We start from the raw sequence: 27398 nt of genomic DNA, 5'->3' as shown, positions 1-27398 counted from the left end.
TATAGACCTTTGTGACTATCTACAAGCAGTGGTCAAGAGAGGACCTTTAGTGGCACGTCATTGTAGCATTCAGCCTGGCACAGGCTTCTAATCCCTGAAGGTTATGACGCCCTCATGAAAGACGCCTGATAATTTTCCAGCAAGCAGTTGGCAGTGATGGATGATTCCATTAGAAGAACAGCCATGACACCATGTTTTCTACAAGGCCCTCAGCATTCAGGAAAGTGCTGGGCCTTAAGAAACTTTTCATTAATAGATCTCAGTTCTTCGGATGTCCAGAGAGTTGGGACACCCTTTGTTCAGCAGGTTCCAACATAGGTTCAGAGGAGGCCTGTTTCAAACTGATTTCTTCAGTTTCCAATTCCTGGCCTTCATCTACATTTCTGCAGAGCTAATAAAAACAAAGATTGATTCTCTTCTTCCAGAAGTAATGACAATTGCACCCACAAACATCGGCTCATACTGGCATAGCTGTCACCCCACCCAGCGAGTCCTCTTCCCTCTCTTACCAGGTTCTTCTTCTGAGTTGTGAAAAAGTAGAATCTTTCTTAAGCACATTTGTCCCCTTAATTCCAAATCTACAATTAGGTGCTTATGGTAATAAGTATTCAAAATAACTTCCCCTAATCTTATTTCTTCTTCTCACTTCTCACCCACTCCACTAACCTCTCAACAGGGGAAACCAGTTTAGATTAAAAAGATGAAACTGATCACGTATGTTGGCCAAAGAGGTCTATATACTGACCAGAAGAGGAAATGACCCTCTCTTCTGGTTTCTACTTATTCTGAAGTAAAAAATAAATATGGAAACCTTTTCTGAAATTTTGACTAGTGGCCAAGTTAAAATTTTGCCCTGACCCAACTAAAATTTCAAATTTAAGTTTTGAATTAGTCCTATTATTTCCCAATTTGTCCAAAGAGGCTAGTTTCCTCACAGGTTTGCACAGGGTTACCCTGAATCAATAGATTGATGGTCTTGGGTAAATCAAACTGTTTTCATTGTTTTCAGCAAAAAAGTGTTTCTTTAGAAATATTAAATATGCACAACCTTAGTAATGCAGACAGCTAGTCAAGTGTTTCCAGGCAGAGGTCTTGTTCAATGTACACATCAAATATCACTATTATTAACGACGTGTTAATGTCTATAAAGAATTCACTATTCAGGAGTTAAACACATCGCTCTTATCTCATTTGCTTTTTCTCCTGTCAACCACAAATTCTGTCAGTGGAGTCCAAATAAGTGAGATTTCTCTAACTCTTCAATAGTTTCAGATTTGAGTCAAAAGCAAAACCCTGGGTAACGACTGGCAGCACAAGCACAGGCTATTTTGAAATGGTATATCTTCTTGCAAAGCCAAGCAATGCAAAGGTGAAGTCCAACATTTAACAGAACACATTTTATTAGCATTTTAATTAAAGTAAGCAGAAAGCCAAGCTACCAAGTACCAAACTCTCAATGAACAATGTTCATTCTCGACTTCTGCTAGCAATTGAAGTCAACATTCAATCGACAAACATGAGCAACAATGGGTAACATTTTCAGAGGCTTGTTCGTGTACTTGTTCTCCATTTCCATAATCACCTTTATGCTTGAGTCACATATGGAAAGCTGTTGGTTGTCCATAATATCACCTGCAATTTTGATGAACAGTAAATTCAGCAAGAGTTGCTTCTGTATCTAAAGCCTGATGAAGGCATACACTGATATTGTTCCAAACAAGGGTATTTCTTTAACTGGAGAATGCTAATAACTGAATGCCATGTTAACCTGTGAAATAATGAAAGAACTGAAGTATTTTTGTCAGGCAATTCAATAAGAATGTTAGGTCTTAGCAGCTAAGGAGATATGGGTAATATAACACTCAAGACAAATTGTCTAGGCTCTTGAAGAATACATGACTGGTGCTAAGAAAATCTTGAAGAGCCAAGTATTTTGAAAATTAAAAAGTGATGTTATAACAAGGTCAGCAGTGTAGGCACATTGGTTTTAAATTACTGCAATAGCCTATAACAGAGCCCTATAAAGGGGATGAAAGGTACTTCATTACAACATTGGAAAAGCAAACTTAGGTGCTTCTGAGATCAGTAGGTATAATTTGTATGGCTTACTTCAGGTTTGCATTAACTGCACAGAATTGGCTAGTATGGTCAGAGGTGAAAGAATATTTCTTAGGAAATTAGTTAATGAAATGAATCACCGGAAATGAACGTTCAGTTGCTGAAGTCTGACACTCTGCTACGTTAAAGCTCAGAAAAATAAAGCATTTCTTTTTCCATTTCTCTGTTCAAATCAGGTAATTGGACAGTCATACTACCTACCAGTGGTATATTCAAGAAAAGAAAAAAAAAAAGACTCAAATGCTTTTCATTTAAAATAAGTTCTGAAGACTAGTTGCCAAATCATGAGTTATATTAAATGGGCTGGTTAACTCACATCATGTTCTCCCAATTACAACCCTTAAGAAATCATAGTATAGTCGCTACCTTCAGATTTTTTTTTTCATCAGGACACAAAATGCTTCCCAACTAAGACCGTGCCCTACAACAACCCCAGGACAAGTTCTGTGGGTATCCTTCGAAAATGAAAGCACTGTTTACAACACGCCACTGATCAAGGGGAAAGTGCCTTTGTACTCAATAGTCCAATTGGTATTTGCGGCCACAGGTGCGGCAGCTTTCATTTCTCTTAGTGCTAGTTCCAAAGCAATGTAGCCAGGTGCCATTTTGAAAGGAAACTGCCGTAACTAGTCCTAATAGCTTAAATCAGTACTTTCCCAAGTGAAAGATGGGCTACCCAGAGACATTTCAAAGACTGAGGTGGGGAAGTCAAGGGAGAGAGAACCATGAAACTAGAGCTGTGTTTGCTCCCCAGATGACAACATGGATGTTATATTTTTAATACACCTAATCTATTGGGTACTATTAACACACTCATATTTTCCTGGGGGAAAGAACAACTTGTTAAGATTATGCAGTTTTCACCCTTGAAAGACCCAACGAATCAGAGACAACTGCCATTCCTTTTGTAATGGCGGCTGACCTCGCATGAAAGGGGCACTCAGCTCAGCCACTGCCCTGCACAACCCTGCTGCTTAGCTGTTTCCCTAGAAATGTTGGTTTGTAGCTTGGTCCCTTTCCTTCTCCTACATCTTATTAGCCATATCTTATGCTGAATGAGAGTGGGCTCATTCCAGGATAGAAACAGTATATTATTTAAGCAAATTTTCAAAAATTCAAAACATGTATTGTTTATTGCTACTATGAGCATAAAAAGCATAAATGGGTACAATACTTAAGAATGGAAAATGGGAACGGGGTGAAGGAGGGGTACAAATGAGGCTTCACACATGTGCAAAGTTGTATTTCAAAGTGAAGACATGAACATGGCAAAATATTGAACATTTTAAAATTTAGATAGTGGGTTTATGAGTATGATCCTGACTTTTATGGAATATTTGACATAGTTCATAAATATTTTTAAAAGCAAAAATATAACGGCATATTTAACTAGGAATCCCGTTGATACCTGAGAACCACATTAATTTATGAAAAAGAAAAAAATCTAAGTCAGCTGACTAAAATCTGACACTGATGGATGAAATATTTTTCCTCCAAAGGGAGTAGAGATTTGCTATTCACTGACTGCATCAGATGCACACTGATAAATATTTTACATACTTGTTCATAACTCCATGAGATAGGTAGTATCTTCTTTTTACAGATGTGGAAACTAAGGCTCAGAAATTAACTTGGCGGCCAGGCACAGTGGCTCACGCCTGTAATCCTAGCACTCTGGGAGGCCGAGGCAAGGTGGCAGGATCGCCTGAGCTCAAGACCAGCCTGAGCAAGAGCGAGACCCCGTCTCTTCTAAAAATAGAAAAACTAGCCAGGCACGGTGGCATGCACCTGTAGTCCCAGCTACCTGGGAGGCTGAAGCAGGAGGTCGCTTGAGGCCAGGAGTTTGAGGTTGCTGTGAGCTAGGCTGATGCCATGGCACTCTAGCCTGGGCAAGAGAGACTTTGTCTCAAAAAAAAAATAAAAAGAAAGAAATTAACTTGGCTAGTGACCCACTGAATAAGCAGTAGAGTCAGGATTCAAAGCCAGGTTAAAGACTGGACTCCAAAATTTACACTGTCACATCACAGTGACTGGCCTGATAAACTAGCAGATTCAATTCTGAAGGAGTGACAGGCCATACAGTTGAGGGGACTCAGATTTGACAGGGTGCTAAGCTCCTTCCTCTTCAAAGTATGAACCAGAAGTTTCTCAAACAGGGGATTTCTGCCCACATTGCTTTTCCCGGTGCCCAGATTGTCACCAGATGTTAATGCCTACACTAACTAGTTTGGTGACCTTAGATGTTAAGAGTAATCCCCAAACTTAACTGCCTCCTTTGATACCAGGGCAGAGGCCTACCACAAGGTTGGCCAAGTTCTTGAAAACAAAACATGGCCATCCCATGGCATCACAGCATGTCACATTATAACTGTCTATATGCTATCAGCTGCACCTCCTGCCCAAGATTGGAAACCCAGTGAGAGCAGGACTCTTATTTATCCTACCTACTACTTGAGCCTCAGCACACAGCATACAGCAGACACTAAGTATTTGTTAAAATAATCAAATACTAAGTGGCCATTAAAAATAACACAAAAAAATAAATCATGGGCACAATTTCATAATATACTAAGTGCATAAAGCAGGATACTTACATAACGTGATCCAAGTTTTGTAAAATTGTATGTGCTAGCTAGCCCCCAGTGTTCTTCAGGAACATCTCAGCCATAGGTAAATAAGTAGACACCTGCAACCCCTCACTATGGAATAACTGATATAGGGATAGCCCTTGCAAGAAGCAGCTCACTTACAAAACTGTCACTAGTCATTTGGTGCCCCTGCCCATGTGACACCTGGGGGTGCAAATTTGAAGTCACCATTTTCTGTCCACATCGTGGAATTCCCCATGGCCAGACTCCTCCCAGTCATGGTCACAGGACCTCCCATATCCAGGCTTCACATATGCTAAATGACTCATTAAAGTACACCCAGGGCATCCCCCAAAATAAACATCATGCAGGCCATGTGGCCTGTATCCTAAGTCACACCATCCAAATAAAATCTTCAAATTTGTCCATCCAGGTTATTTCCCATGATGTAGCTTAACAAAAACTTTTGTGGAGAAATATGCACAGAAAATCCTGAAGGATGGATACACATCAAAATGCTAAAAGTAGTTATGTGGAGACCTAATGTACAGCATGGTGACTATAGCTAATAATAATAGCTATTATAGCTATTATTCCAACTGAGTTGGAAATTTGCTCAGTATATTTTAAGTATTCTCAGTATAAAAAAAAGTATGTGAGGGGATGGAAATGTTAATTAGCTTAACTGTGGTAATCACTTCACAATGTATACAATACATATATCAAAGCATCACATTGTACACCTTAAATATATACAATTGTTGTCAATTGTACCTCATTGAAACTGAAAAAAAATTTTTAGTTATCTCGTAGGATTATAATAGCTGCAGTTCATTTTTTGCAGGTGCTATCTAAACCTTCTACAGTGAAGATTATCACTTCTAAAATAGTTAACTGCCTAATGAACTAACAAGGCCAAAGGTCACATGTCTAGTACGCTAGACAGGGTGTCTATATTCCAAAATTATATTTCAAATTATTCTGAAAAAGGGGCTACCACTCAGCAATATCAAAGTGGCCCAACAACTATGTGCCACGGCACACAAAAAGATGTAGTTCTTGCTCTTAAGGAAAGTAGAGGAGCAAGATGTGCACATACAAAAATTTTAAAACCGCAGCAGTAGGAGTACTGCCAAAGGCATATAAACAGGAGGTGCTTCACGCATTTTGAGAAAGGGCATCCTTATTTGTGGGCTGTAACAAGAATGAAGGATTTCAAGGAAAAGGGGATCTTGAACAGGACCCTGCAGGATTCAAATTAAATCCTGAAACAGCAATTTAGAAAAATGAAAAGCCTGAGCATTTTTTTTGAGACAGGGTCTCGCTCTGTCACCCAGGCTGGAGTGCAGTGGCCTGATCATAGCTCACTGCAACCTCAAACTCCTGGGCTAAAGCAATCCTCCTGCCTCAGCCTCCTGAGTAGCTGGGAATACAGGTACACACCACCACACTTGGTTAAATTTTGTATTTTTTGTAGACGGGGTCTTGCTCTGTTGCTCAGGCTGGTCTCAAACTCCTGGCTTCAAGTGAATCTCCCATGTTGGCCTCCCAAAATGCTAGGATTACAGGAATCAGCCACTTGGCCTCACCGAACATTAGCAGTTGGGTAATGGTGAAGCAAGTAGACTGGCTCTCATAATAACAGAATCTCAGTGTTTTCTGGGGAATAGTAAAAGGTAAAATGATTGGGCATGGAGATGGGGAAGAGGGCAGCAACAGGCCTAGAGAGTAGATCAGAGTCAACGGAATTTGGTTGGGGGAAACTAAGTGAAACAAATTTACAAGGATTTGTTGGAGTTCTCCAAGCTCTCAGTAGGCTATTGTTCCCTGAGTCTCCACTCAGGACAGGGAGCTGGTGTTATTTGCCCACTGAATCCTTTTTTCACTGAAGAGGTCAGTGCATAGAAAATGTCTCAGGAAACACTGGAGTTTAACAAATAATGGAGGCAAAACAATGAAGGGCTTGAATGTTGAAGCCAAACCAGGTAGTGTGGCCTTGGTCCTTGTAACAAGACCTAGATTCCCAGTGAGGTGCAGTGGTGCACACCTGTAATCCCAGCTACTTGGGTGTGAAGTTGGAGGATTGCTTGAGCCCAGGAGTTTAAGACCAGCCTGGACAACACAGTGAAACCCTGTACCAAAAGATTTAGAAAAAAAAAAAAAAAAGACCTCAATTCCCAAAGTATAAAGGATAACCTAGTAATACATCTTTAAGTTTTTACAGCGGAACTCTGCCAGATATTGCTGTCACCATAACATTCCCATCTCATCCACTTGTCTGAATTCCAACAAAGTTCAGTCCCACCCCATTCTTCTGAGAGCACCCTTGTAGTCGGCAGTCCCTTCCTGGTGACCAAGGCTTTTGGAAGACGCATACCTTCTCATGAAGTTATGGAAGGGCTATTATAAGCAATGGGAAGCACTGAAGATTCCAAGTATGTCATGACAAAAACGTTTTTAAAAAATCTTGTGTGGCACTAAGCAGTTGTTGTAAATTACTGGTAGCAATGCATTTGTTGTAAAACCAGTTCAAGGTGCCATAACCAGCAAAAAAAGAAAAGAAAAAAGAGACGGAGGTAGGGGAAAAAGGGAAGGGAGGAAAGGAAGAAGAAAGGAAAAAAGAACATACACATCAGATGCATCACATGCAGGGAGGGCAAGTAAGGTTTTACAATCCTGTTGTCTGTTATACATACTACGTTGACTTGTGTTCTGGACTGTGGTTCAAAACGTATTTCTTACTCAGGTCACAGTGAGAATGTTTGAAAGTCACTACTCTAGATGATGAAGGCCTTAGAGCAGAGACTGGAAGCTGCAGCATTCACCCAGAAGGCCATGGCATAGTAGCAGCAGGAAGAAAAGAAAGATAAACAAAAGAAGACACTTAAGAATCTAGATAAGAGAAACCAACAAAAAGGCCAAGGTAACTACATCCGGGTAATTTGGGGAAAAATGGCTATAATCGTAAACAGTCAAACTGTGGAGGAGGGCTGGTTAAGGGGTATGCAGGGGAGGCAGGGAGACACATTTGGTTTTAAGAGACAAGAGGACAACCAGATGGGGCCACAAAATAAGCTCTCCCACACCACAACCTCAAAAACAGGTCCACAATACTGCTTTAATTTGGTCACCTTTAACAGTACTATATTAATTCTCTTTCAGTTATACCAGTTTTAAATTTATGCTGTCTTCAACAAAGTGGCTATGACTTTTAAATGCATATAATCACACTAAAGAACCAATACCCCCAGTTAGTCCCTGGCTATTACATTATTTACCATCCCCAGGGCTTCGCTTTGATTTAGCACTTGATGGCTAGGTACAGAAGGGTCTGTCATTTGGCTCTGTGCGTGGACGATGATTTCATCAGCATGTGACTGCACAAGCTACGAGAGAGCTACGGCACTGGCACTACCAGGAGAACGCTGTGCTAAAGGGCGCCCAGAGGCTGCCATGAAGTCTCTGCCCATCCTGAGTGAAGCTGCACAATTGGCTCAAGGGCCCTGCTGATCCGCCAAGGGCCATGAGGGAAATGGCTGAACTCCAACAAATCACTTTATCCAGGACTAAATCCCCAATGTACATCGGAGCAGACATAATTAAATGAGGCAGAGAGGACTTAAAGGTAAAATGTCATCCCCAACATGCCCTTGATGAAGAGAATTTTGCTTTACAATTAGTAAATTACATTACTTGTACTACCTTTTTAAGTAGTAAATTACATTAATTACCAACATTTAAAAACATCCAACATTTAAAGGTTCTGAATCTCTGATTTATTAGACAGCATGGAAATAACAGGTTTAGGTTGTATTACAGAAAGAGCTCAAATGCTCATAAACAGCAACTGGGCTTGCTTAGGGGTAGGAAGGGAAATTCTTCAGACTGCTGCACAAAGACACAAAGATTCCTCATCCTAAACACAGTATTAAAGGGTACACAAACAGGTTTCTTGTAAGAACAGAGAAATCCACATACTAAATAAGGTGTCCACAATGACTATAACACATCCCTTAAGGGATAAGCATGTATTTGTAGGAAGCAAACAAAGCTTTCCATAGAGAAACCACTTTCAGGAGATGATTAGGTGGACCTGCAATGAAGAAAATACATTTCAAAAGATGGGTTCAGATTTATACCAAGTTTTCACTGAAATAATTAAAAAATAAAAATACGACCCTTCTCTGTATCAAAAGAATGTTTTTAAAAATACATCATGGATAAAATAAATTTCTGGGAAGGTCCAAGTCCTATTCAGAGACATACATTTACAAATAAAATAAATTAAAAATAAAAATTGACAACAAAACTACTACTTGGAACTACCTAGAATAGGCCAAGCTAAGTTCGTGTTCTGCTTTAGCGCATTATATTGAAATGAATCTCATTCTCACTATAATTTTTTTCTTTTTAACCTTAATCACCAGCGGCTGGGCAACTGAAATGGGCATGAGAACTATATAAATGTCAGAGAAATATGTAAACCTCATTAATGTTTCCAAAAATTCATTTAGAGATAGAAACAGGTCCAAATAGATGCCTGCCTAAATGTACTGCAATTACGTTACAATTATTTTTCCAAATACACAGATATGCTCTGTCTTTTCTCAGCTCATTACTGACTCAAGCAATTTGCCCTGCTGGGATCAATTGTTTGCTAATAAATAATTGTTTACAGTCTCAAAATGATATTAGGAGGTTTTCTTATTAGTTTTCCTTCTGCACCCTAATAAGATTGAAAACTAGCTGATTCCCAAGAGTCTAACCTTAACCTCGCTTTGTTTAACAGCCCAGGAAATGATGAACCATCTGCTTCAGAAAATAATGGACGGCCAAGAGGAAATATTGTTTAATTGTAGATTAACCTCCTCATGAGGCAGTCTGAAGCAGCTTTAGAATTAGCAACTATAACTAGCAAAAGAAACAAATGGCTCAAGAGCCTTTCCTCTACCATTTAAGGTTCAGAAAGAATACAAAGGGCTTTTTATTACCTATATTTATTTACAAACATTTATGTCCACAGTGGAAACAAAAATCATCGATGAAGTCAAAACTGATTCTCAAAAGTATAGTCACTGCCCTCCAATTTTGTTTGCCCAAATACCTTTAATGCAGCAAACCATCAAACCATCTCATGCACTTAAGAAAGTGTTCATTTAAAAAAAATAAAATAAAAACCTCTTTTCCATTATTTTCAGGTTCTTATAATATTAAAATTAATATTTTCCCTGGTTTGTTATTAGTAATAAATCCACCATTGGGGAGTACGAATTGTTTTATTATCATCAACATGGCACTTAAGTAAATGAAATCTTGTCAAGTACATGGTGACCTACAAGTTCAAAAGAAAAAAGAACAGCATGAGATCAAAATGGCCGGCCAGGACAGGAGATACAAAAGTGACAGATTAAATGCAAACACAGCCCTTTATCCAACAGGCTTCACATGCTAAAACTTTTTCTAAAGTCAAACCTGTAAAAGCGTATCTGATATAGAATACTTAATACTCTGTCCACTCTCAAGTGCTAAACCAATTAGCAAGGGTACTATACCCATCTTAATTCAGAAAAGCACAGGAATCCTGAAAACATTCAGTTATTCCACAAATATTTATTGAAGACTTCCTTCAAGGGCCTGGGAGGAGAGTGACAAGGAAGAGGACAAAGACACTTAGGGTAGATATTTTATGGTTTAACGTTTAACACGTGCCTAAGTATCAGTTTTTCCTTAAGCCTGGTGGAAATAATTAAGTAAAAAGCTTTGCCCTGTTGGTATCAAAAAAATGTAAATGGTTCCTCTCAGTCAACAGATATAACCAAGAACCAAAGACATCTATGAAAATTTCAAAACTAAGGAAATTTGCAGTTCCAGGCAAGGCCATATTACTCTGGGTTTCCAGTAAGACCTGAAGGTCACTCATTTTGTGTAAATATTAAAGAAACAACCTCTGTGGAGAGGAAAGATTTTTGGCAGTTCAAATTCTTAAATATCTTAAATAGTATTTGCTAAAATAAATTATTCTTGAATTCCTTAACTTAATTTTGAAGCAATGAGCTAGTAATAACTCCAGAGATTCAAATAATAGAGCCTATTCAAGAAGAATGAGAGTTTGACATTCTTCTCTACAAAACAACTAGGCACAATTTTATCCATCAGACGTCTATCAACCTACGGATATTGAAAGCTTGGGAGAACATGATAACATCAACTCCAACCCTACAGTCAGCTGTAATATCGAGCAGGCATCAACAATGCTATTCATGAATTTAGAAAAATTAATAAATCCTGGGTTGAATGCAAGAAAAGGCTCAAATACAGGTGAAGCATACTCACTTGGGTTTTGTTTCTGCATCTGTCACTTGGCGAATGAAGATACCATCTTCAGGATGTTCTGTGTCATCCATTTCATACATATAAGATGATGCTATTGCAAGCGTAGTCCCATCATTACTGAAGGCAAGTGATGCGATGCTGGTGGGGTACCGATGGAACTGGCACAGTCGCTTTTTGTTAAATGGATCCCAAATATTTACAAATCCATCAGAACCACCTAGAAGTAATTTCAAAATAATTGAAATGGCTCTTCACACCAGACACAAAAATAATCATTATCTTAACACTTAATTTTTAAGGTGACAGGAGTTACATTTCCCCCAAGAAGTACTGTACCAGACTTTTCTGCTAAATACTTTAAACAGCCAGCACAACTTTTTTTTTTTTAAATTCCACCTAAGCATAAATGAGGAGTGTTCAATTAATTTTAAAAATTTATATTATCTTAACCAGATATACGTTAGCATGCCATACTTTACCTGTGGCAAATGTATTGTGGATATTGTGAAAGGAAATGGCATTGACTGGGTAAATCTGCTCAATATTATTTTCTTTAAGTCTGTGACATTTGAAGGCATACTTCTTCTTTTGTACTTCAGGGCTTGGGTCCAAGTACTCAACTGCCACTCGGCCTTCAATAGAGCTTAGTACATAACCCTGCCAAGAGGGAACCAGAGAATAAAATGGTAAAATCCAGTTTCCAAAACTAAGGCACTATTTCCAAATTCAACCCACACTAAAGAAAGATGATTATTTCAGAAACAAGAAATGTGGCCATGTTTTAAGAAAATTTTTAAGCTATGCTAACATAGTTATGACAACTCTAAAAAGCTAAGAACACTAATACCTATTTTAGAAAAAATAAGGCTATCATCACTTGCTTTCTTCACTGTACCAGTGCCCTGTATATTGCCATCAAAAGGATCTAGTTATTTTGTCAAACCTAAACAAGAATTTTAAAGTGTTTTAATATTATTGTTGCTCTATTTAAAAGGGGACTCAAATGTGTTACCTCAATTAAAATATATTCTATGTTCTATAACTCTTTATCTCTAATAACTGTAAGAATTGTTTCCCTCGTTGGGGGCATCAACAATCCAAATCAACTGGAACACCAGTCTTCCATCTTAATCATTCCACCTTTTGCATTTACTGTAGCAAGTAGGTGTGCGCACAACAGATCTTCAGGAATATTCAACAGTGGTTTACAATTTTAAACCCTTCCTCACCTTTCTTTGAAATGACAATATTCCAAAAAATAAAATAAAATAAGAGATAACACACTAAATATGAAATCTGTTTTATATTTTCTTTTTAATCTACTTCAAGGTATGAAAAAGATTTATTCCCAAAAACTGCTTATGAAGAAAAAAGAAATCAGTAAAATCCTGCTTTTAAACTTCCATTATAAAGTAGAGATAGTCCAACAGAAAATTTTAGATACAAAAACATTAAAGTAATGTTTACAATGCAAGCATATTTTAATCACCTATTTAAATCTCTAAAATTTCACATAACTGCAATTCCTTACCTTCAACAGAAACTTACAATTTCCTAAAAAAAAAAAAGAGCTGTGATCACCATTGTGGTACTGGCCTTTTGAGATAAGGGGACAAGAGAATAATTGACATAACTGCTTCAAGTTCCACAATCACTAAACAACAACCACAAGGTTCCAAAGATACCTGCTGTTTTTAATAACTTTTCTTCTTGTGAAATTCCTATTGCAGCTCACCACAATACCAGCTCCCCTTAGAACTTTAAGGACTCAGGTAAGAGGGAGCTCACTAATAAACAGGCCAACCTCATTTAGTGATGATGATGGAAGGTGACCCACCCTGTATGTCAAGAATTAGTCATTATATGAGGGGCACTGCCTCTCTAACCTCAGATGAGTTCTTTACAAAAAAAAAAAAGAATCAAAGTTCTATTGTCAAATGGGGAAAGAACTCCATTAGTATTAGGGTTAAAAAAGACAACAGCAAATTCCATAAACCAAAATTTCCAGATATAAATTTTAATTCACTGATTTATAAATTGAAATATCAGCAAAACTTTCTTTGATTAGTGTACATCTATCAAGCATCCTGGACCAGGATCACAAAAAAAAAAAAAAAAAAAAAATCAGAAGACCTCTATTCAAACCACTGGGTGATCCTGGACAGATTACTTAACCTCTCTGAATATCAAGGTCTTTTCTAAAGTGGCGGTTAACACATTACCTTTTAACACAAGGCCATCAAAAATATTGACAAATCCTAACTACTCAAAAACAAAAAGCTTTAAAGGCCGTGGCTGAATCATTATTACGAAAGATATTATTTTTAAAGTCCAGAAAGGGGAAGGGAGGATAGCTCAGTACCTGCTTGTTTGGAAACGCTCGGATGCAGCGAGTCTGGTATTTCAGGCTGGACTCCCTGCGCTGCTGCACGTAGCCCATGTTCCGTAAGTCCCACACCAACACTCTGCGGCCTGCTGTCCCCACAATTAGCCGATCTCCAGACACTGACAGGGTATACACCTTTTAAAAGAGAACAAAATTTGCTAAAAATCATCTACTTGCCTGAAATAGCCTTTCGCCCCAAAATAAAGTCCATCTAATCATAAAACCATAAAAAATTTTAGCTTATTGGGTTCCCAACCACAGGTTCCAATTTTAGATACTGAAGTTATTCAAACCAAGTAATTCATACAACTAGCAAACCCAGGATATTCTCAACACTTCACCAAGTACCATATAACATACATTCTATTTAATTCTGGAAAGGCACTTTTGATGATTTAATTCTCTTGCTTACTAAATCAAACTAAATTTTTCCCAGCCTTATTGTTTCATTTAGAAACAAAAATGTAAAAAAAAAAAAAAACACACTCAAAAATGAGACAATAAAGCCATAAAATAATTCAAGACACTTTTTAATGGATTTCTAGCTTTTCATAAAACAATCATTTTCAAAGTTATTTTCCTACGACCACTTTTTGGAAGGAGATTTCATTTTATAACTCTTTAAAAATCTTGATTTTTTCCCAGCTGTTAAAGTGAATAAATAGGCTTTTCCAGGAAGAGTGAGGGAGCCATCATTAATTAATTAGCTGTGAAGTTGCTTTTGGTGGCTTACAAACCCAAAATTAAAAGAATATGGTCTGGCATACGACAAAGCAAATTCTTGTGCCCTGACGTCATACTTCACATGCAAGACAGAAGTTCAACTTTAGGGAAAATTTTAAAAAGCATCTTATTCCCTATTTTTCCCCCTCTCATAATACCTTTCTTCAATATTAAAATTTCTACAAAAATCACAGAATTTCCTGAAAATATTTAGTAGTTTATCTGCAAATATAATGTTACCTGGAGACCAAACAGAGGTAGCAAATTCACAAAAAAGGTAGCAAATTCACAAAAATGGTAGCAAAAAACATTTTCCTGGTCATGTTGCCTTTTTATTTTTTTATTTTTATTTTTTGTAGAGACAGGGTCTCGCTATGTTACCCAGGCTGGTCTGGAACTCCTGGGCTCAAGCCCTCCTCCTGCCTCGGCCCTCCCACCCAAGTGCTGGGATTACAGGCATGAACCACCACACCCAGCCTATTTCTTTTAAATCTAGACTTGAGATTCATAACTGTGCTCTGACTATTAGTTTCAATTAATAAAAAACCCTAATCTGACCTATTATTTCTAAACCTGAAGAACTGCTATAAAAAATGTAGAGAGGCCTCATGACATGGTAAGACATATTCTTAACATTCAGTAATTAAACCAAACTACAGAACACAAGTTGAAGAACCAAGATAAATGTAAAAATGCAATGTCCAGACAGTCTCTATAATCTGGTCCTAAAATTCAAAAACTATAATGTGACCCAGGGAAAAATAAAGAATTAAAAAGATTCAAAACAACAGATTTTATATAAGCACATTTAAATATGGGAAATATCACAAAATGTATCATAGTTTGCTCAGAAAACAAAACGTATGCAGAAAAATGAAAATTAATCTAAGATGTATGAAGTACCAAATTTAAAAAATACAAAATCCAGGAAGAGATCAATTTATAATGGTACAATTATATTGGGAATTTTATCTTAAATCTTTACTATACATGTGACACACAAGCTTCTAATAGTGCTTTCTATCCCCACTGATCGTAAATCAAGTGAAACCACTGTCATGCTACTGACTAGGTATATACATTTATCAAAGAAAGTATTAAAAAAAGTGACATAATGAACCTTGCTGAACCAATAAGCAGCTTGATTCAGTGTGGCTGTCCATTATATGATACTCTGTCAGCAATTTATCACAGTTCTTAACATGTTACATACAACCATAAATCAAAACTAGAAACAATGCAATTATTTCATTCTGAACAAAGGTCTTGCCAGGAGTAGATTCAACTGTGATGTGACAAAAATAATGGCTCTGTGGATGCACTACTGTATATAATGATGGCTAACAGGAATTGAATAGTATATTTACACTGAGGAAATAGAATCAAGCGAAGGATACCTTTAAACTGCTGAAACAATCAATCTTTAAAATTAACTACCACCTGATAAAGTCTGATGAGGATACAGCAAGAATGCTCAATTACACTTTCATCATACAGATCAAAAGGTTAGAATACACAAAGTTTCAGTTTTAAAAAGCTTTGTCCACTAAAAACCTTGAAATTACAACTGTCAGCACTGAAAAAATATACAAACAGTAAAAGCCAGGAAACGTAAACACCTTTCTCACTAAACTTGAAATGATAACCCACTTCACCCTCTTAACCGTCAATTCAAATGAAACCTCCAATGTCACAAATGACAATGATGATGCTCCATCTCATTTTTTGGTAAGGGCATATCAAACCCAATTTAAGACAATTGAATAGTCTTTGCTCAATGACTTCTCTGGCAGTTGAGTTGATTCTAAGTCCTGAGATTTAAAGCATTAACAATACATGGAAACAGGTTCATTTAAGCTAGTACTCTCCAGTATAACAATTGACAGAAAAAAGTGGGCCAAAATCCCACAGTTAATTTTCCTTTGCATTAAAGCATTTTTATGTAATTGTGTTTATAAGACAGATTCTTTGTCAACTCTTTACCTCTGTTTCAACAGCATGTTCATCAAATGTGCATCAAGACAAATCATCCCAAGAACCCTAACTCCAGGGATGAACATAAAGAGCCTACCTTTTCCGGCTGAGAGAAGGTCCCGGCATTACAAGGAGTTCTGGGATCCCACAATTTAACTGTTTGATCCCAACTTCCAGTAACCATCACATTCACTTCAGGACAGTATTCAACACATCTGATAGGGGCATCATGGGTTCCAACAAGATTTTCTATAGGAAAAAGAAGGGGGAGAAACCCAACAACTAACTTTACTACCTCGACTAAACAAATATTCCTAAAATGAACTAACAAAGTAAACATTCAAGTGTAACCAATCTGCCTCATCCAACTGCACAGAAATGTCAGAATACAGAAAAATCTCTGTGACTTCAAAAAGTTACTGGTTCCTCTTTGTTCACCTTACAGCGCAAATGAGTGGAGAACTCTAGTCTTCTGGATCTCAACAACAATTATCTTGAACACTAAGCCAACGTTGATAAGAATCTTACTTATAAGGCTATAGGATTATGAGAGCTGGGGGTGAAGTCTTATGATTATTCCACTTGGTTTTCATTATAGGTGAAATTTTCAATACACATTTTCTTTCTTTTCAATTTCAACTTTCATACTATCTCATTTATTCATTTAAATAACATCTACTATGTGCCAGAATCTGTGCTAAGGATATAAAAATGAACAATTTATGGTCTTGACACTCAAACAGGAACGCTACCTTTTTAAAAATATTTCATTTACAAAAGGATTTCATGAAGTTTGGCAATGACCTTCAGAAAATAAACAGCTAATTCTCTAAGTTATAGTCTAATATCAAAAATGTTTAAGTTTGCTTTTCAGTGTTTTTCCCCCCCAAGTTTCTGAACAAATACAACCTAAACGTGCAAGCTAACTTACACAGAGTAAGCTACTGGCAAGCAAAACCAAATGTCTGCAGTTATAAGTTACATAAGAAAGTGACTTTCATGCAAAGTCACTTCTTTTTGACAAAATGTGCCCATCCATCATCCATCCTCCCACTGTCCAACTTATCCTCTATTTAGACGTATCTCTGTGCCCTGCCATCTCCTTCCAAGTATACCTATGCCTAATGTACACATAAACAAATGCTCAGCTAGAGAGCTCTATGCATTTGGGTTCCATTTCAATCTCTACTCTGCCCCAGTATCACCGTAAAAATTTGGGTAAGTCATTTCATATCTGGGCCTCCAAGAAATAACTTAAAGAAAACGTATCATCTTGTTACTCATACAATAAATGCAATTGAAACATATTCTGCTAAATAACTATAAAGCAGGATTAATAAAGACATGATCAGTTATTTCATACTGTTAGCTTTTTAAAAACCTATCTTCCTTCCTTCAGCTTAAACTAAATTAGCTTCTGAAAAGAGAACTCTGAAACATCGGCACTGTATTGGAAATCCTAATGAAACATAAACCACTACAGGATCTAGTACACTTCTAATGACCAGGTAAAGGCCAAATACTTAAATGTCACTTCATGTAGGATGGTGATCATAATGGGCTTTACTGCAAAAATACATGCGTGACATTCTGTGACCAATAATTTAATGGTTATCATTTAAACAAAAAAATACTAAATCCAAGCCACTTTTACCTGTACCTAAGCAACTTGGAAGCTAAGCAATTCAGAAGTAACTTGGTAACCAAGCAATACAGGAGCCACTCTTACTAAATGTTTATACCCTCATACACTAAGAAAACAAACTGTTAAAAATGTGTTCATATTACCTTGATCAGTGTTCAAATCATGCATTTTCAACTGATGATCTAATCCCCCACTCCAGGCGTGTGTTGGATCCTAAAAATAGTTTTGAACCATTTAAAACTTGGACATTTAGAAAGTATTTCAAAATTCCTATTTCTACAGTCAACTGTTTAGTTTATGCTCAGGATGATACATACACTGAGCTCAACTACTCAGGTAAACAAACAAAAAACAGCACAAAAAAGTAAGCAAGTGGTCGCTAAACTATTATGTCATCAAATTAAGGGAGGTCTGCTTTATCCTATTCACACCAGCTGAGAGTAAACAGGCATTCTTTCTAAAAGTTCCTTTTAATAAGGCAGCCAAAACAGTCTTGTTGCAGATCTCAAATATAATTATCTCATGTCCAGAAAGCTTACAGGGTTACTCCACAAACTTGAAAAGGCAGACCAAGTTTCTGAAGTTGGCAAGTTCCCAACACAAAACGGTACCTGGCTCACGGCAGGTGTTCCGGAAAAGCTAAAGAACTGTCCAAGTATTGCACTGACAGAAGCCTCTACCCAATACTGGAAAAAGAGACGCTACTAACATGGGACATCATACATAATACAATAAAAGCACAGGAGCCCAAAATGAGGACACCTACGTAGAACGCGCAGTCCAGGACCGCACCGGTGTGCTGGTACTTGAGCCGCATGGAGTTGGCCGGCACATCGTAGAGGCGCACAGACGTGTCCCAGGAAGACACCAGCAGGAACTGGGAGGTGTTGGGGCTGAACTTCACCGAGGAGATGCCATCCTCGGGTGGCTGGTTCAGCTTGAACTCGTTAGAACCGGTCATCTGCAGAACAGGTGCCCAATCTGAGTCCTCAGGGTCCCGGGGTGATGGCCAGGTAGTGGGGGATCCCAAGGGGAACGGCCGAGAGAACGATGGCGAGGAGCCTCTGCGCCTGCGCAGGGCCTGCTCCCGCCACAGTCAGGACTAGCCCCCCCACCCAGGCGTCCCCCGCCGCGCCCCAACTGGCCCAGCCCGCGCGGCCGCACCCCTAATTCCAGCCCCAGCCTGGCCAGCGGCGATGCTTGCACTCCGGACCCTTCCCTCTCTGCACTCCGGGACCCGTCGCCCCGGACGCTCCTAAAATGCAGGGAAAACAATAGAAGCGAAACGGGAGCCCTGTGAACGGCTCTACTAGCTGCGGGCCTGAGGAATTCCCGGAGAGTCCGCTCCTGCGCCCCGTAGCCTAGCACCCTTACCTTGGGCACCCCTCAGAGGTAACGTTTCCGCCGCTCACCGCTGCTGCCGCCGCTTCCTCGCCTCCCTCGGAGCACTCGCCTGCGGGACGAAGGAGGCGGAGAGGAAGCTCCAGCATAGGCCTGCCATTGGCTGATTTCAAAAGCCAACGTCTCACTCTAGACAGCTGATTGGTCCGCTCAGCTGTCCGGCGTCGGTCAACCCAGTCATCCTGTTCCGGCTCAAAGGGAAACCGCGGCTTTTCCGATCACGTGGTCTCATTTTACCACCATGCTGAGGCGCTCGAGTTCGAGCTGGACGAGTGGAAACTACAACTCCCAAGGAGCATCGCGCCAAGGCTGCGTTCGCGTCCTCTCAGGCCCCTGTGCGGCACGCTGGGAGATGTAGTCTCGCTGAGACTGATGCTCTACCTGCCCTCAGAATAGTAGGCGGGAAAGATCCTCTTTCCACCTCCTCCCATGCCCCCCAACCCAGCAGTTAGTCTCTCAGACCCAAGAATTCCATTTTGGTCCATAGTCCTATAGAGCTACATTATTATCCCCTTCCCCGGATGTGCATATGCCCGTGAAGCTAACCAAAAATTGGAGCAGAGAAGGAAATATTTGCTTTAATCAACTGCATTATTTGCCTTGATTTTTTTTCCTCATTTTCCTGGAGTTTTCACCTATGAACCAAGGTCTCCCATTTCTCATTGCACCAAGTTTTGCTGATCTCTCAGAAACTCATCCTTATTTATATTATGCTTTATCTCTCCATCCCATCTTTCCGCAAATATTTATTGAGCATCCATTATATGCCGGGCCTGAGGAGGGCTCTGGGAAGGTGCATTTAATCAGACTAGCCCTTGCCCTGGAGAAACTCCTAGTCCAGAAGAGTGAACAGCCTGGGAAACAATACTCTGCAATGTGTTAAAGCTCACACAGCTGCTGCTTTTAGAGATATGTTTATAGTAGGGTGCTAAACTGACAGCTAGAAGCCTCTCCCCTTCCACCTTGGGCTGCCACTCCACAGAATTGCAGGCTCAGTTTGCTCCATTTGCTGTTTCTAGAATCCTCCAGAAATGAGGATCAAGAATGTTGTTCTGTAATGAGAAATGATTTTATCTCCATGAAAGAAAAGCAGTGCTTAATCAGTGGAATGAAATGACTGAGTTACTCTTGAACGTCAAAGGCTCATTGAAATTTTCAATTTAACCTATGCTATAATCTCTTTTTCATTGTCTTTTGTAAAGAAAATTTTTTGTTTTATTATGTGATGTTGCAGGAAGTGAGAGGAAATTGTTGGGGTTAAAGTGTTTTGTTTTTAAGATACATTCATAAGAGAAAGTGTTGTTGATTTTTATGCATTCACATACCCGGTATTGTATGCACCTCTTTTTACGATTCCTGACACAATAAACATACTTATAACAACTACCACATTTCTGCTTATTGCATTGATATTACTGCTAACAATTTCTCACCCTCTTTCCTCACCAGTCCTTGATTCTCTATGTCTTCTTTTTCACCAAGTTAATGGCCAAGTTCAAAATTTTAAAATGCAGTTCCTTACTTCTAACTTTAGCTAAATGATTTTATCTCCTGACTTATTTGGTTCCTTCTCCCAGTTGTTTATTTAATTCTATTAGTGTTCCAAGATTCTGAGCATGAATTACCCACTAATAAAATCTAAGTGTATTTCATTATCCAGTGTGTGTATGATTCAGGTCCCTCTGGGCATGTAGTTGCAGCCCGACTCGATTTGAGTTTTAAGAAACGTCAATCTTTTAAATTCAGTTTAGAGCCTGAAAGGAGGCTGGTGATTTTGCTGATTATTCAAATGAATTGATAGTCTTGAGATAGGAAATCTGGCAACAATGGAGTCTTGAACATTTTAAATCCAAATGCAGTGGGGGGGGTGTGTGTGTGTGTGTGTGTGTTTAATAGTTACCTGTGAGAGTGAGGAATTCCTAGAAACTAATTTCACTATTGGATCACCATTGACTGCTAATTTCTGTTTTAGTAAAAAGAGTGAAATATACACATTCTGACCAACTGGAAAAGGAACTTTCCCTTAAATTTTAAGGGCAAAATCACTGTCATTAAGTGCTACAGTGAGTAGAAGAAACCATTTCCTATAACAAAAGCAATCCTAAGGAGGATTTAGTGGCACAATACTCTTAAAACCATCAGCTCTTGTTAAAACCGTAATCTACTGAAAGGCAGACAAAAATGATATGGATAGAATATTCCTGCACAAGCAGTTCTTTGGAAGCAGTTTTCTTGTTTCTTCGTGGAATATTCAAATAAAAATGTTAGAGGAAAAGAATTTAAAGAGGGCCATCTGGAACAAGAGAATTTCATTGAAATAAAGTGTGTGTGTAAAATAAATCAGGAAAAAATGGGATCCAGTATCACTTTTGTTTTCTGACTACCCAATATTTACCATAGTTTCTCAGCATGCACTAAGGCCCAGTAAATATTTATTGATGTGAACTCAGTTAAAATGAAATAAATGCAATTGAACTAACTTACTATTGACAAATATGTTCTTGGATAACATCCTTCTGACGTCACCTTGGAATAGATTGCGATTTTTATGAAATCTAATGTGAGAAGAAAAAAACATGATCTCAAAAAGGACAATATTAGATCGAATCTTTTTGGCCAGACATTTTACACAGTACTGTGGGTCACAAAGACGTTTACAGATAGTCTGAATATATTCACAAAATGTATATAATTTCTGTGCCTCTCAGCTCAAAAAGACAAGTTTCACACGCAAATATTTTCCTTCTAGCGGATGAGATCGAGCCTCTGCGCTGCGGACTCCTGGCTCCTTTGCACCTGCTCGGTGGGGCTGCGGTCCCCGAGGCAAGGAGGACCGAGGAGCTAGCCCCACGTGGTGCTGGACCATTGGCCTCCTCCCAGCTCATGCTTCCTTTTCCGACGTTTTACCAGAACAGGTGGCTGCGATTTGCACGCCACTCGCGTGGCCATTCTCTCGGTACAGCGCCCTCCCAGCCGGGGCGCGGCGGCAGGTGTCAGCGCGGGAGTCCGTGGGCGCCCCCGCCGCGCGTCACGTTCCATTCAGGGCGTGAAGCCCCGTGCTAGCCACTGATCCAGCCACACGCATGCAAACTATTAACCACAAAAAACTGGGGAAAAGCCTTTGCCTCCCGCGCCTTTTGCCTGGTCTCAAGCCTTGGATATCTCCTAGGCCGAAGTGCAGCTTTACCGCGCCCAGTTCTCGCTCTGCACGGGACACGCAACTGCCACCGGCCATGGAACTGGGCGCGGCTGGAAGCCAGTCACGCCAGGCTCAGGGACAGCAAAACCGACACTTTACCGGGTACAGGCAGCGCCGCCGCTTGCTCTGCGCCGTTGCAGAGGAGGCTCCGCGGCAAAGCCGGGCTACGCCGTAGCTTGCCCAGCTGTGGCCAAGCTCAAGGCGATTCCATTGCTGGGAAGATACCGCTCGGCTGGGCTGCTTCCCGAAGGCAATCTCTTCAGCAGCAAGGCCTGCCTCCACTCCTTTGTCTTCCCGGGCTCGGGCTCCAGAGCCGGTTTCCAGACTGGGTGCGTCCCAGCCCGCGCGAGGATTACGGGCACCGGAGTCGGACAGCTCTAGCCACATGCAGTCTGGGTGGCGCCAAGGTCCTGACTTTTAACCCCTGACCCCCGCCCCACCCTCCAAGTGGTGCGAGCCAGACTCTTGCAGACAGGTGCCTGCAAGCCCCTTCCACTGAAAAGCCTGAAAACCTCCCCTGCGTCATCCTGCCGGGGCAATCAATCCCACCAAAGTTAGCAACGATGTTTAAAATGTTTTATTTTTTTCTCTTTAAAAATATTTACACATCTGAACTCTCCCCCTTTCACCCCTACCCATCCTCCGGATGAGAGAAACGAAAAGAGGCAATTAGATAGTTGTCCAAAGTCCCAGAGGCCTGGCCTGGAAGAGAGCGTGTGCACGTACATATATATACAGGTGTATATATGTGGGAGGAGTGTACCTGTTTTGCAAGTGTTTTTCTGATTTTTTTTCTACCAACCAAAGCCGAACTGGCCAAAACTCCGTTTCCCACCACCACCCGAGAACATCCCCTTCCAAATGATTTCCAAAACGTATTGGTTCGGTTTGGGTAGAAAGCAGGCTATCTGGTTTGAAGAATGCCGATAAATACTCGAAACAATCAAAACAAAAAGTAGCGCAGAGGCCATAAATAAGAGATAAAGAATACACATGGTGTATTTCTTAATATTTCTGGAAACGCCCCCTTGCTCGGAGCCCTGCGAAGGGTGCGGCGCGCGACAGACAGCAGGCAGCTGGAGCCGGCCGGGGCGGCCCAGGAGCAGGCACGCGGCGCGAGGCGGCAGGCCGGTCAGTAATCTAGCTTGTTGTAGAGGTTATAGAGAGGTAAGGCCGAGAGGTTGCTGCCCGGGTAGTAGAGCGGCGCGGGGAAGGCGAGGGAGCGGGGCACCGGCACGCGCAGCAGCGAGCTGTCCCGGAACACCAGCGGCATGCCCACCAGAGTCTGCGCCGACGCGTGCGCCATGTTGGCCGCCTCCAGCTCCGCCGAGAGCTGCCGCTTCCACTTGTTGCGACGGTTCTGGAACCAAGTCTTGACCTGGGTCTCGGTAAGCTGCAGGCTGGAGGCGAGACAGGCGCGCTCCGAGCTGCTCAGGTAGCGTTTCATGTCGAAGGTGGACTCCAGCTGGTATACCTGGCTGCGCGAGAAGACAGTGCGCGTCTTCTTCTTGGCCGCCCCCGCCTGCCTTTCGGCACCGCCGTCCCTCGGCCGCTCCGACCCTGGCGAGGGCGAGCCCGCGGGCAAGAGCCTCTCTTTCTCTTCCTTAAAGTCCGGGTGCGAAGGAGAGAGAAAAGGCGTGCGCTCCGAGCCCGCCGGCCCCGCGCCTCCGCTGCCCTTGGGGGTACCTGAGGAGCGAGAACAGACAAGAAGGCCATGGAGTTGTGGCTTCCTCAAACACTCCCAGCTCTTCCCAAGACCAGGCGGTTGACAGGCACCTGCAGCCTTGGCCCCAAGTTACCACCCACTCCTCTTCTCCGTCTTGCTGACACCCAGCACCCCAGCCTTTAGAAAGCAACAGGAAAGACACCCAGCTACTCCGAGTCTAAGGTCTCTGTGCTCCCACCTTTACGAAGGGGCAAGTGGCAACTGGGAGAGAAGGTCTGGAGGGGGAACATTACATCATTTTACAAAAGGCGATTTTGTCCTGTAATAACTGAGCTGGAAGAGTTCCTCGAGCTTTATACGGTACCATCATTTCACAGGCCGTTTGTTTGGAAATCACGCTAAGGATTAACGCGGGGCTCCCTTTCGTCAGATGTTGTAAAGAGGAAACCATCTCTGAAACGCACCATTGTCAATCATCTTGGAGTGCTAATCATTTCGAGGAAGAGACAGAGACAGAGAAAGGAGGGAAAAGACGCAGAAAGAGATTTCGGTAGAGACAGACTGCCTAGACCCGACTTGCAGAACTCCTGTCTGGAAAGTATCCAATGTGCAAAGGGTACTGAGGACAGAGCTGTGTGTACCACCGACTAGGTGCTCCACCCGCTGTGGTCCACTCTCTCCAATTCAACCTGCCCCAAGACGCCCGAGCCACACGGGCGTCTGTGCTCCCTGCCTCCCCGCGAGCGCACGCCGGGCTGAGGAGGCACCAAGGCGCGTGCATCCCCTCCCCTTGGCCCCAAATCCCGGTAGCCGCAGTTCCAGGCGGAGAGGGCCTGGCACCGGAGGCTTGGCAGGGCGCTTAGCCTCCCTCCCCTCACTCTCGCTCGCTAGCTCGCTGCCAGACTGACGAAGTGCATCCTTACCCAGGCAAGGAAAAGGGATGGGGGTGTGGTGCTTGGGGCCCGGCTCCTTAGGGCCGTGCGAGTCTGGGCAGAAGCAGGCAGGCGCCTTCCAGCCGTCGTCCGGCTCCTCCTCCTCCGAGGACACCGACAGACTGCGCTTCCTGGCTGGCCAGCCAGCGGGCTCCCGCGGTGCCTCCGAGGGCCCCCCGCCCAGGATGGACTGGATGGTGAAGCTGGAGACGCCACCGGCCGCCGGACACCCCTTGCCTGCATCTTCCTTGCTGCCCATCCTGGGTTCATAAAGAAATCAGAGGAAACCAAGAACTCCCTTTAGAGACGATCTGGGTGGAAGGTGGTGCAGGGAGGCAGGCAGGGGGGAGGGGCGGGGAGGGAATCCAGGGGGAGGGGGCGGCGAGGCTAGCGAGGCGTCCCTTCCGCGCGAGGGACACCCAGACATGGGACGACTGCGCGGGGGTTCCTGCCCGCCTGGCTCTGGGTGCGCCCGCCCAGCCCCGCGCGAATGCCGCTTCCTAGCCCGCCAGCTCGCCAGGTCTCGGGCGTTGAGGAGGCGGCGCGGCCTCATTTGCATAGAGGTTACCCGAACGCGGCCAATCGCAGCGCCGCCGAGCGGCCCCGGAAATTTTCAAAAAGCCTCGGCCGGGCACACCGAGCTCGTGTGCTTCCTGAGCTCGTCGAGAACCCGATGGACATCAGTTGGGGTAGCCGGGGCCGAAAGCAGCATAGAATCTAGCTCGGGTTCCTGGCCTCTATGGCGACTTCGACCCCTGGAACCCCGACCCTCTCCAGGGGCGGGGGCTGCGCGGGGCTACAAGCTGGAGTGGCTCCACGACTCCGCGGGGGACGGGTGATCACGCCTCCGACCCTCCACTACCCTCCCCCAGCCCTTTACCCCTCTAGCCCGGGTGGGCAGGCACTCCTCCTCCGTGGCGCCCCGCATAGGAATGAGGTGGGTTAGGAGCGTCTGCAGACTGACGCTCTTCCCCCAGCTATATCTGGGAGCCCCAGGAGCACAACTTCTGCCCTTCCCTGCCTGCAGACCTCATCCCTGTCGCTGGCCCAACGGGGCTACCTGATCTTTGGGGGAAGGGAGGAAGCTCTAGATCCGGAGTCAAGAGATCCCGGTACAAGTCCCAGCACCACCATTTACACACTGCGTGAACTTGGACAAGTCTGATCCTAATCAAAGCCTCACTGCCCTCATTGGTGAAATGAACTTCTCCGATCGCCTCAGGTGGGGATGGAAAAGCGTCCGAAGGGCTAGAAGCGCTAGGAGCGCGTAGTAGGTACTCCATAAACCTTTGCTTAACAGCCCAAGGCCCGCCCGTGCCCTAAGTGAATCTCGTTTTTTGGTAAATCTCGTTTGTTGGAGGTCTGGGAATTGCTACAGAAATAGATGCGCTTTGCTCCCAGGAAGGTGAAAAAAGAAGGAGGTGGCGAAGGGGACACGGTATTAGAATTGAGCAGAGTCGATTCAGATTTTGGCTGGGTGACCTTGGGCAGGATACTTAGACTTTCTAAACCTCGGGTTTCTTCTTTCCTAAAACTGGGGAAGCAACGCCTATCTAGTGGAGGCTGTAGTGAGGTCAAAGTGCCCAGCACTAGCCAAGCCAACTGTGGAGTGCAATACATCATGGTTCCCTCCCACTTTCTCAGGGCCCCTTGCTGAGCCCTGGCTCTCTCCCCTTTAATTCCTAGATCACCTGTTACCTGATCTAGAATCAGCCGGACTCAGGCAAAGCGGTTTGGGGGCACAGCGTACATAAGCTTCATGGAAACAGGTAAGGCAAGACCGACGGCGCTCAGGCGACCCCATCCCCTGTGGCTGCGGCCTCGAGACCTCTCCGCGAAGAGGTCCTAGAAGTCTGGTCTCTAATGTGCCCCCTAAATGCAGCCAAAGATGAGAGAAGACTCTGGAATCAGTCCCCACAAATGTCCAGGCGCTGCACCATGACGATGCAGTTCCTTCCTCGCCCCCGCCGCGCCCAGGTTATTAAGTAAAGCGCTTATAATATCATTAGCTGCGGTGAGTTACCGACTGTGGCCCTGCCGGTGGCAGAACTCTCCCTACTTAACTCCTCGAAGGGCTTGTTAATGGGCTAATTGATTAGGAGTCGGCAGCGCAGCCGGGGCAGGGGCAGGAGAGGGGGCGGAGGCCAGGGGTTATGCGTCTCGGCTCGGGAGGCCGGCGAGGGGCAGGTGCCGGCCTCCGTCACCGCATTAACCTCTTCAGGGCTCGGCGGCAGGGTCGAGACACATTACAAATGGTCAGCTTTAATCATGGTGTCAGCTCATTAACCCAGAAGGACCTGGTACTGAAATACAATTTGTGCGTCCTCCTCTGCGCGGCGGCGGCGCAGGCTACCCAGCCACCTCTCAGCTGGTCCCGCGCGCTCCAGGCGCGGTGTGGAGATAGAGGAGAGGTTCTGGGAAACAAATGTAGGA

The 27398-nt window shown here is 42.7% G+C and overlaps 2 protein-coding genes across 3 annotated transcripts; both read right to left on the bottom strand.

Annotated features, from left to right (window-relative positions):
* Positions 1-8459: 8459 nt before the first annotated feature.
* Positions 8460-19218, bottom strand: BUB3 (BUB3 mitotic checkpoint protein). 2 transcript variants are annotated; one of them, XM_069460010.1, is made up of 8 exons: positions 19142-19218; positions 18534-18728; positions 17911-17980; positions 16220-16371; positions 13402-13560; positions 11519-11696; positions 11040-11256; positions 8460-8799 (listed from the first exon to the last, which is right to left on the bottom strand). In XM_069460010.1, the coding sequence occupies exons 2-8, from the start codon at positions 18726-18728 to the stop codon at positions 8790-8792; spliced, it is 981 nt and encodes a 326-aa protein (XP_069316111.1). In that variant the 5' UTR covers positions 19142-19218; the 3' UTR covers positions 8460-8789. The 2 variants fall into 2 exon arrangements, with proteins under 2 accessions (XP_069316111.1, XP_069316110.1); XM_069460009.1 differs by lacking the exon at positions 8460-8799 and adding an exon at positions 9891-10038 and having other exon boundaries at positions 19142-19207.
* Positions 19219-23499: 4281 nt separating this feature from the next.
* Positions 23500-25224, bottom strand: HMX2 (H6 family homeobox 2). The gene is made up of 2 exons (XM_069460991.1): positions 24957-25224; positions 23500-24053 (listed from the first exon to the last, which is right to left on the bottom strand). Exons 1-2 carry the CDS (start codon positions 25222-25224, stop codon positions 23500-23502), a joined length of 822 nt encoding a protein of 273 aa, XP_069317092.1.
* Positions 25225-27398: the final 2174 nt, after the last annotated feature.

This window comes from Eulemur rufifrons, chromosome 28 (genome assembly GCF_041146395.1).
Source record: "Eulemur rufifrons isolate Redbay chromosome 28, OSU_ERuf_1, whole genome shotgun sequence".
NCBI classification, from domain to species: domain Eukaryota; kingdom Metazoa; phylum Chordata; class Mammalia; order Primates; family Lemuridae; genus Eulemur; species Eulemur rufifrons.
This window is presented reverse-complemented; position numbering and strand designations above follow the sequence as displayed.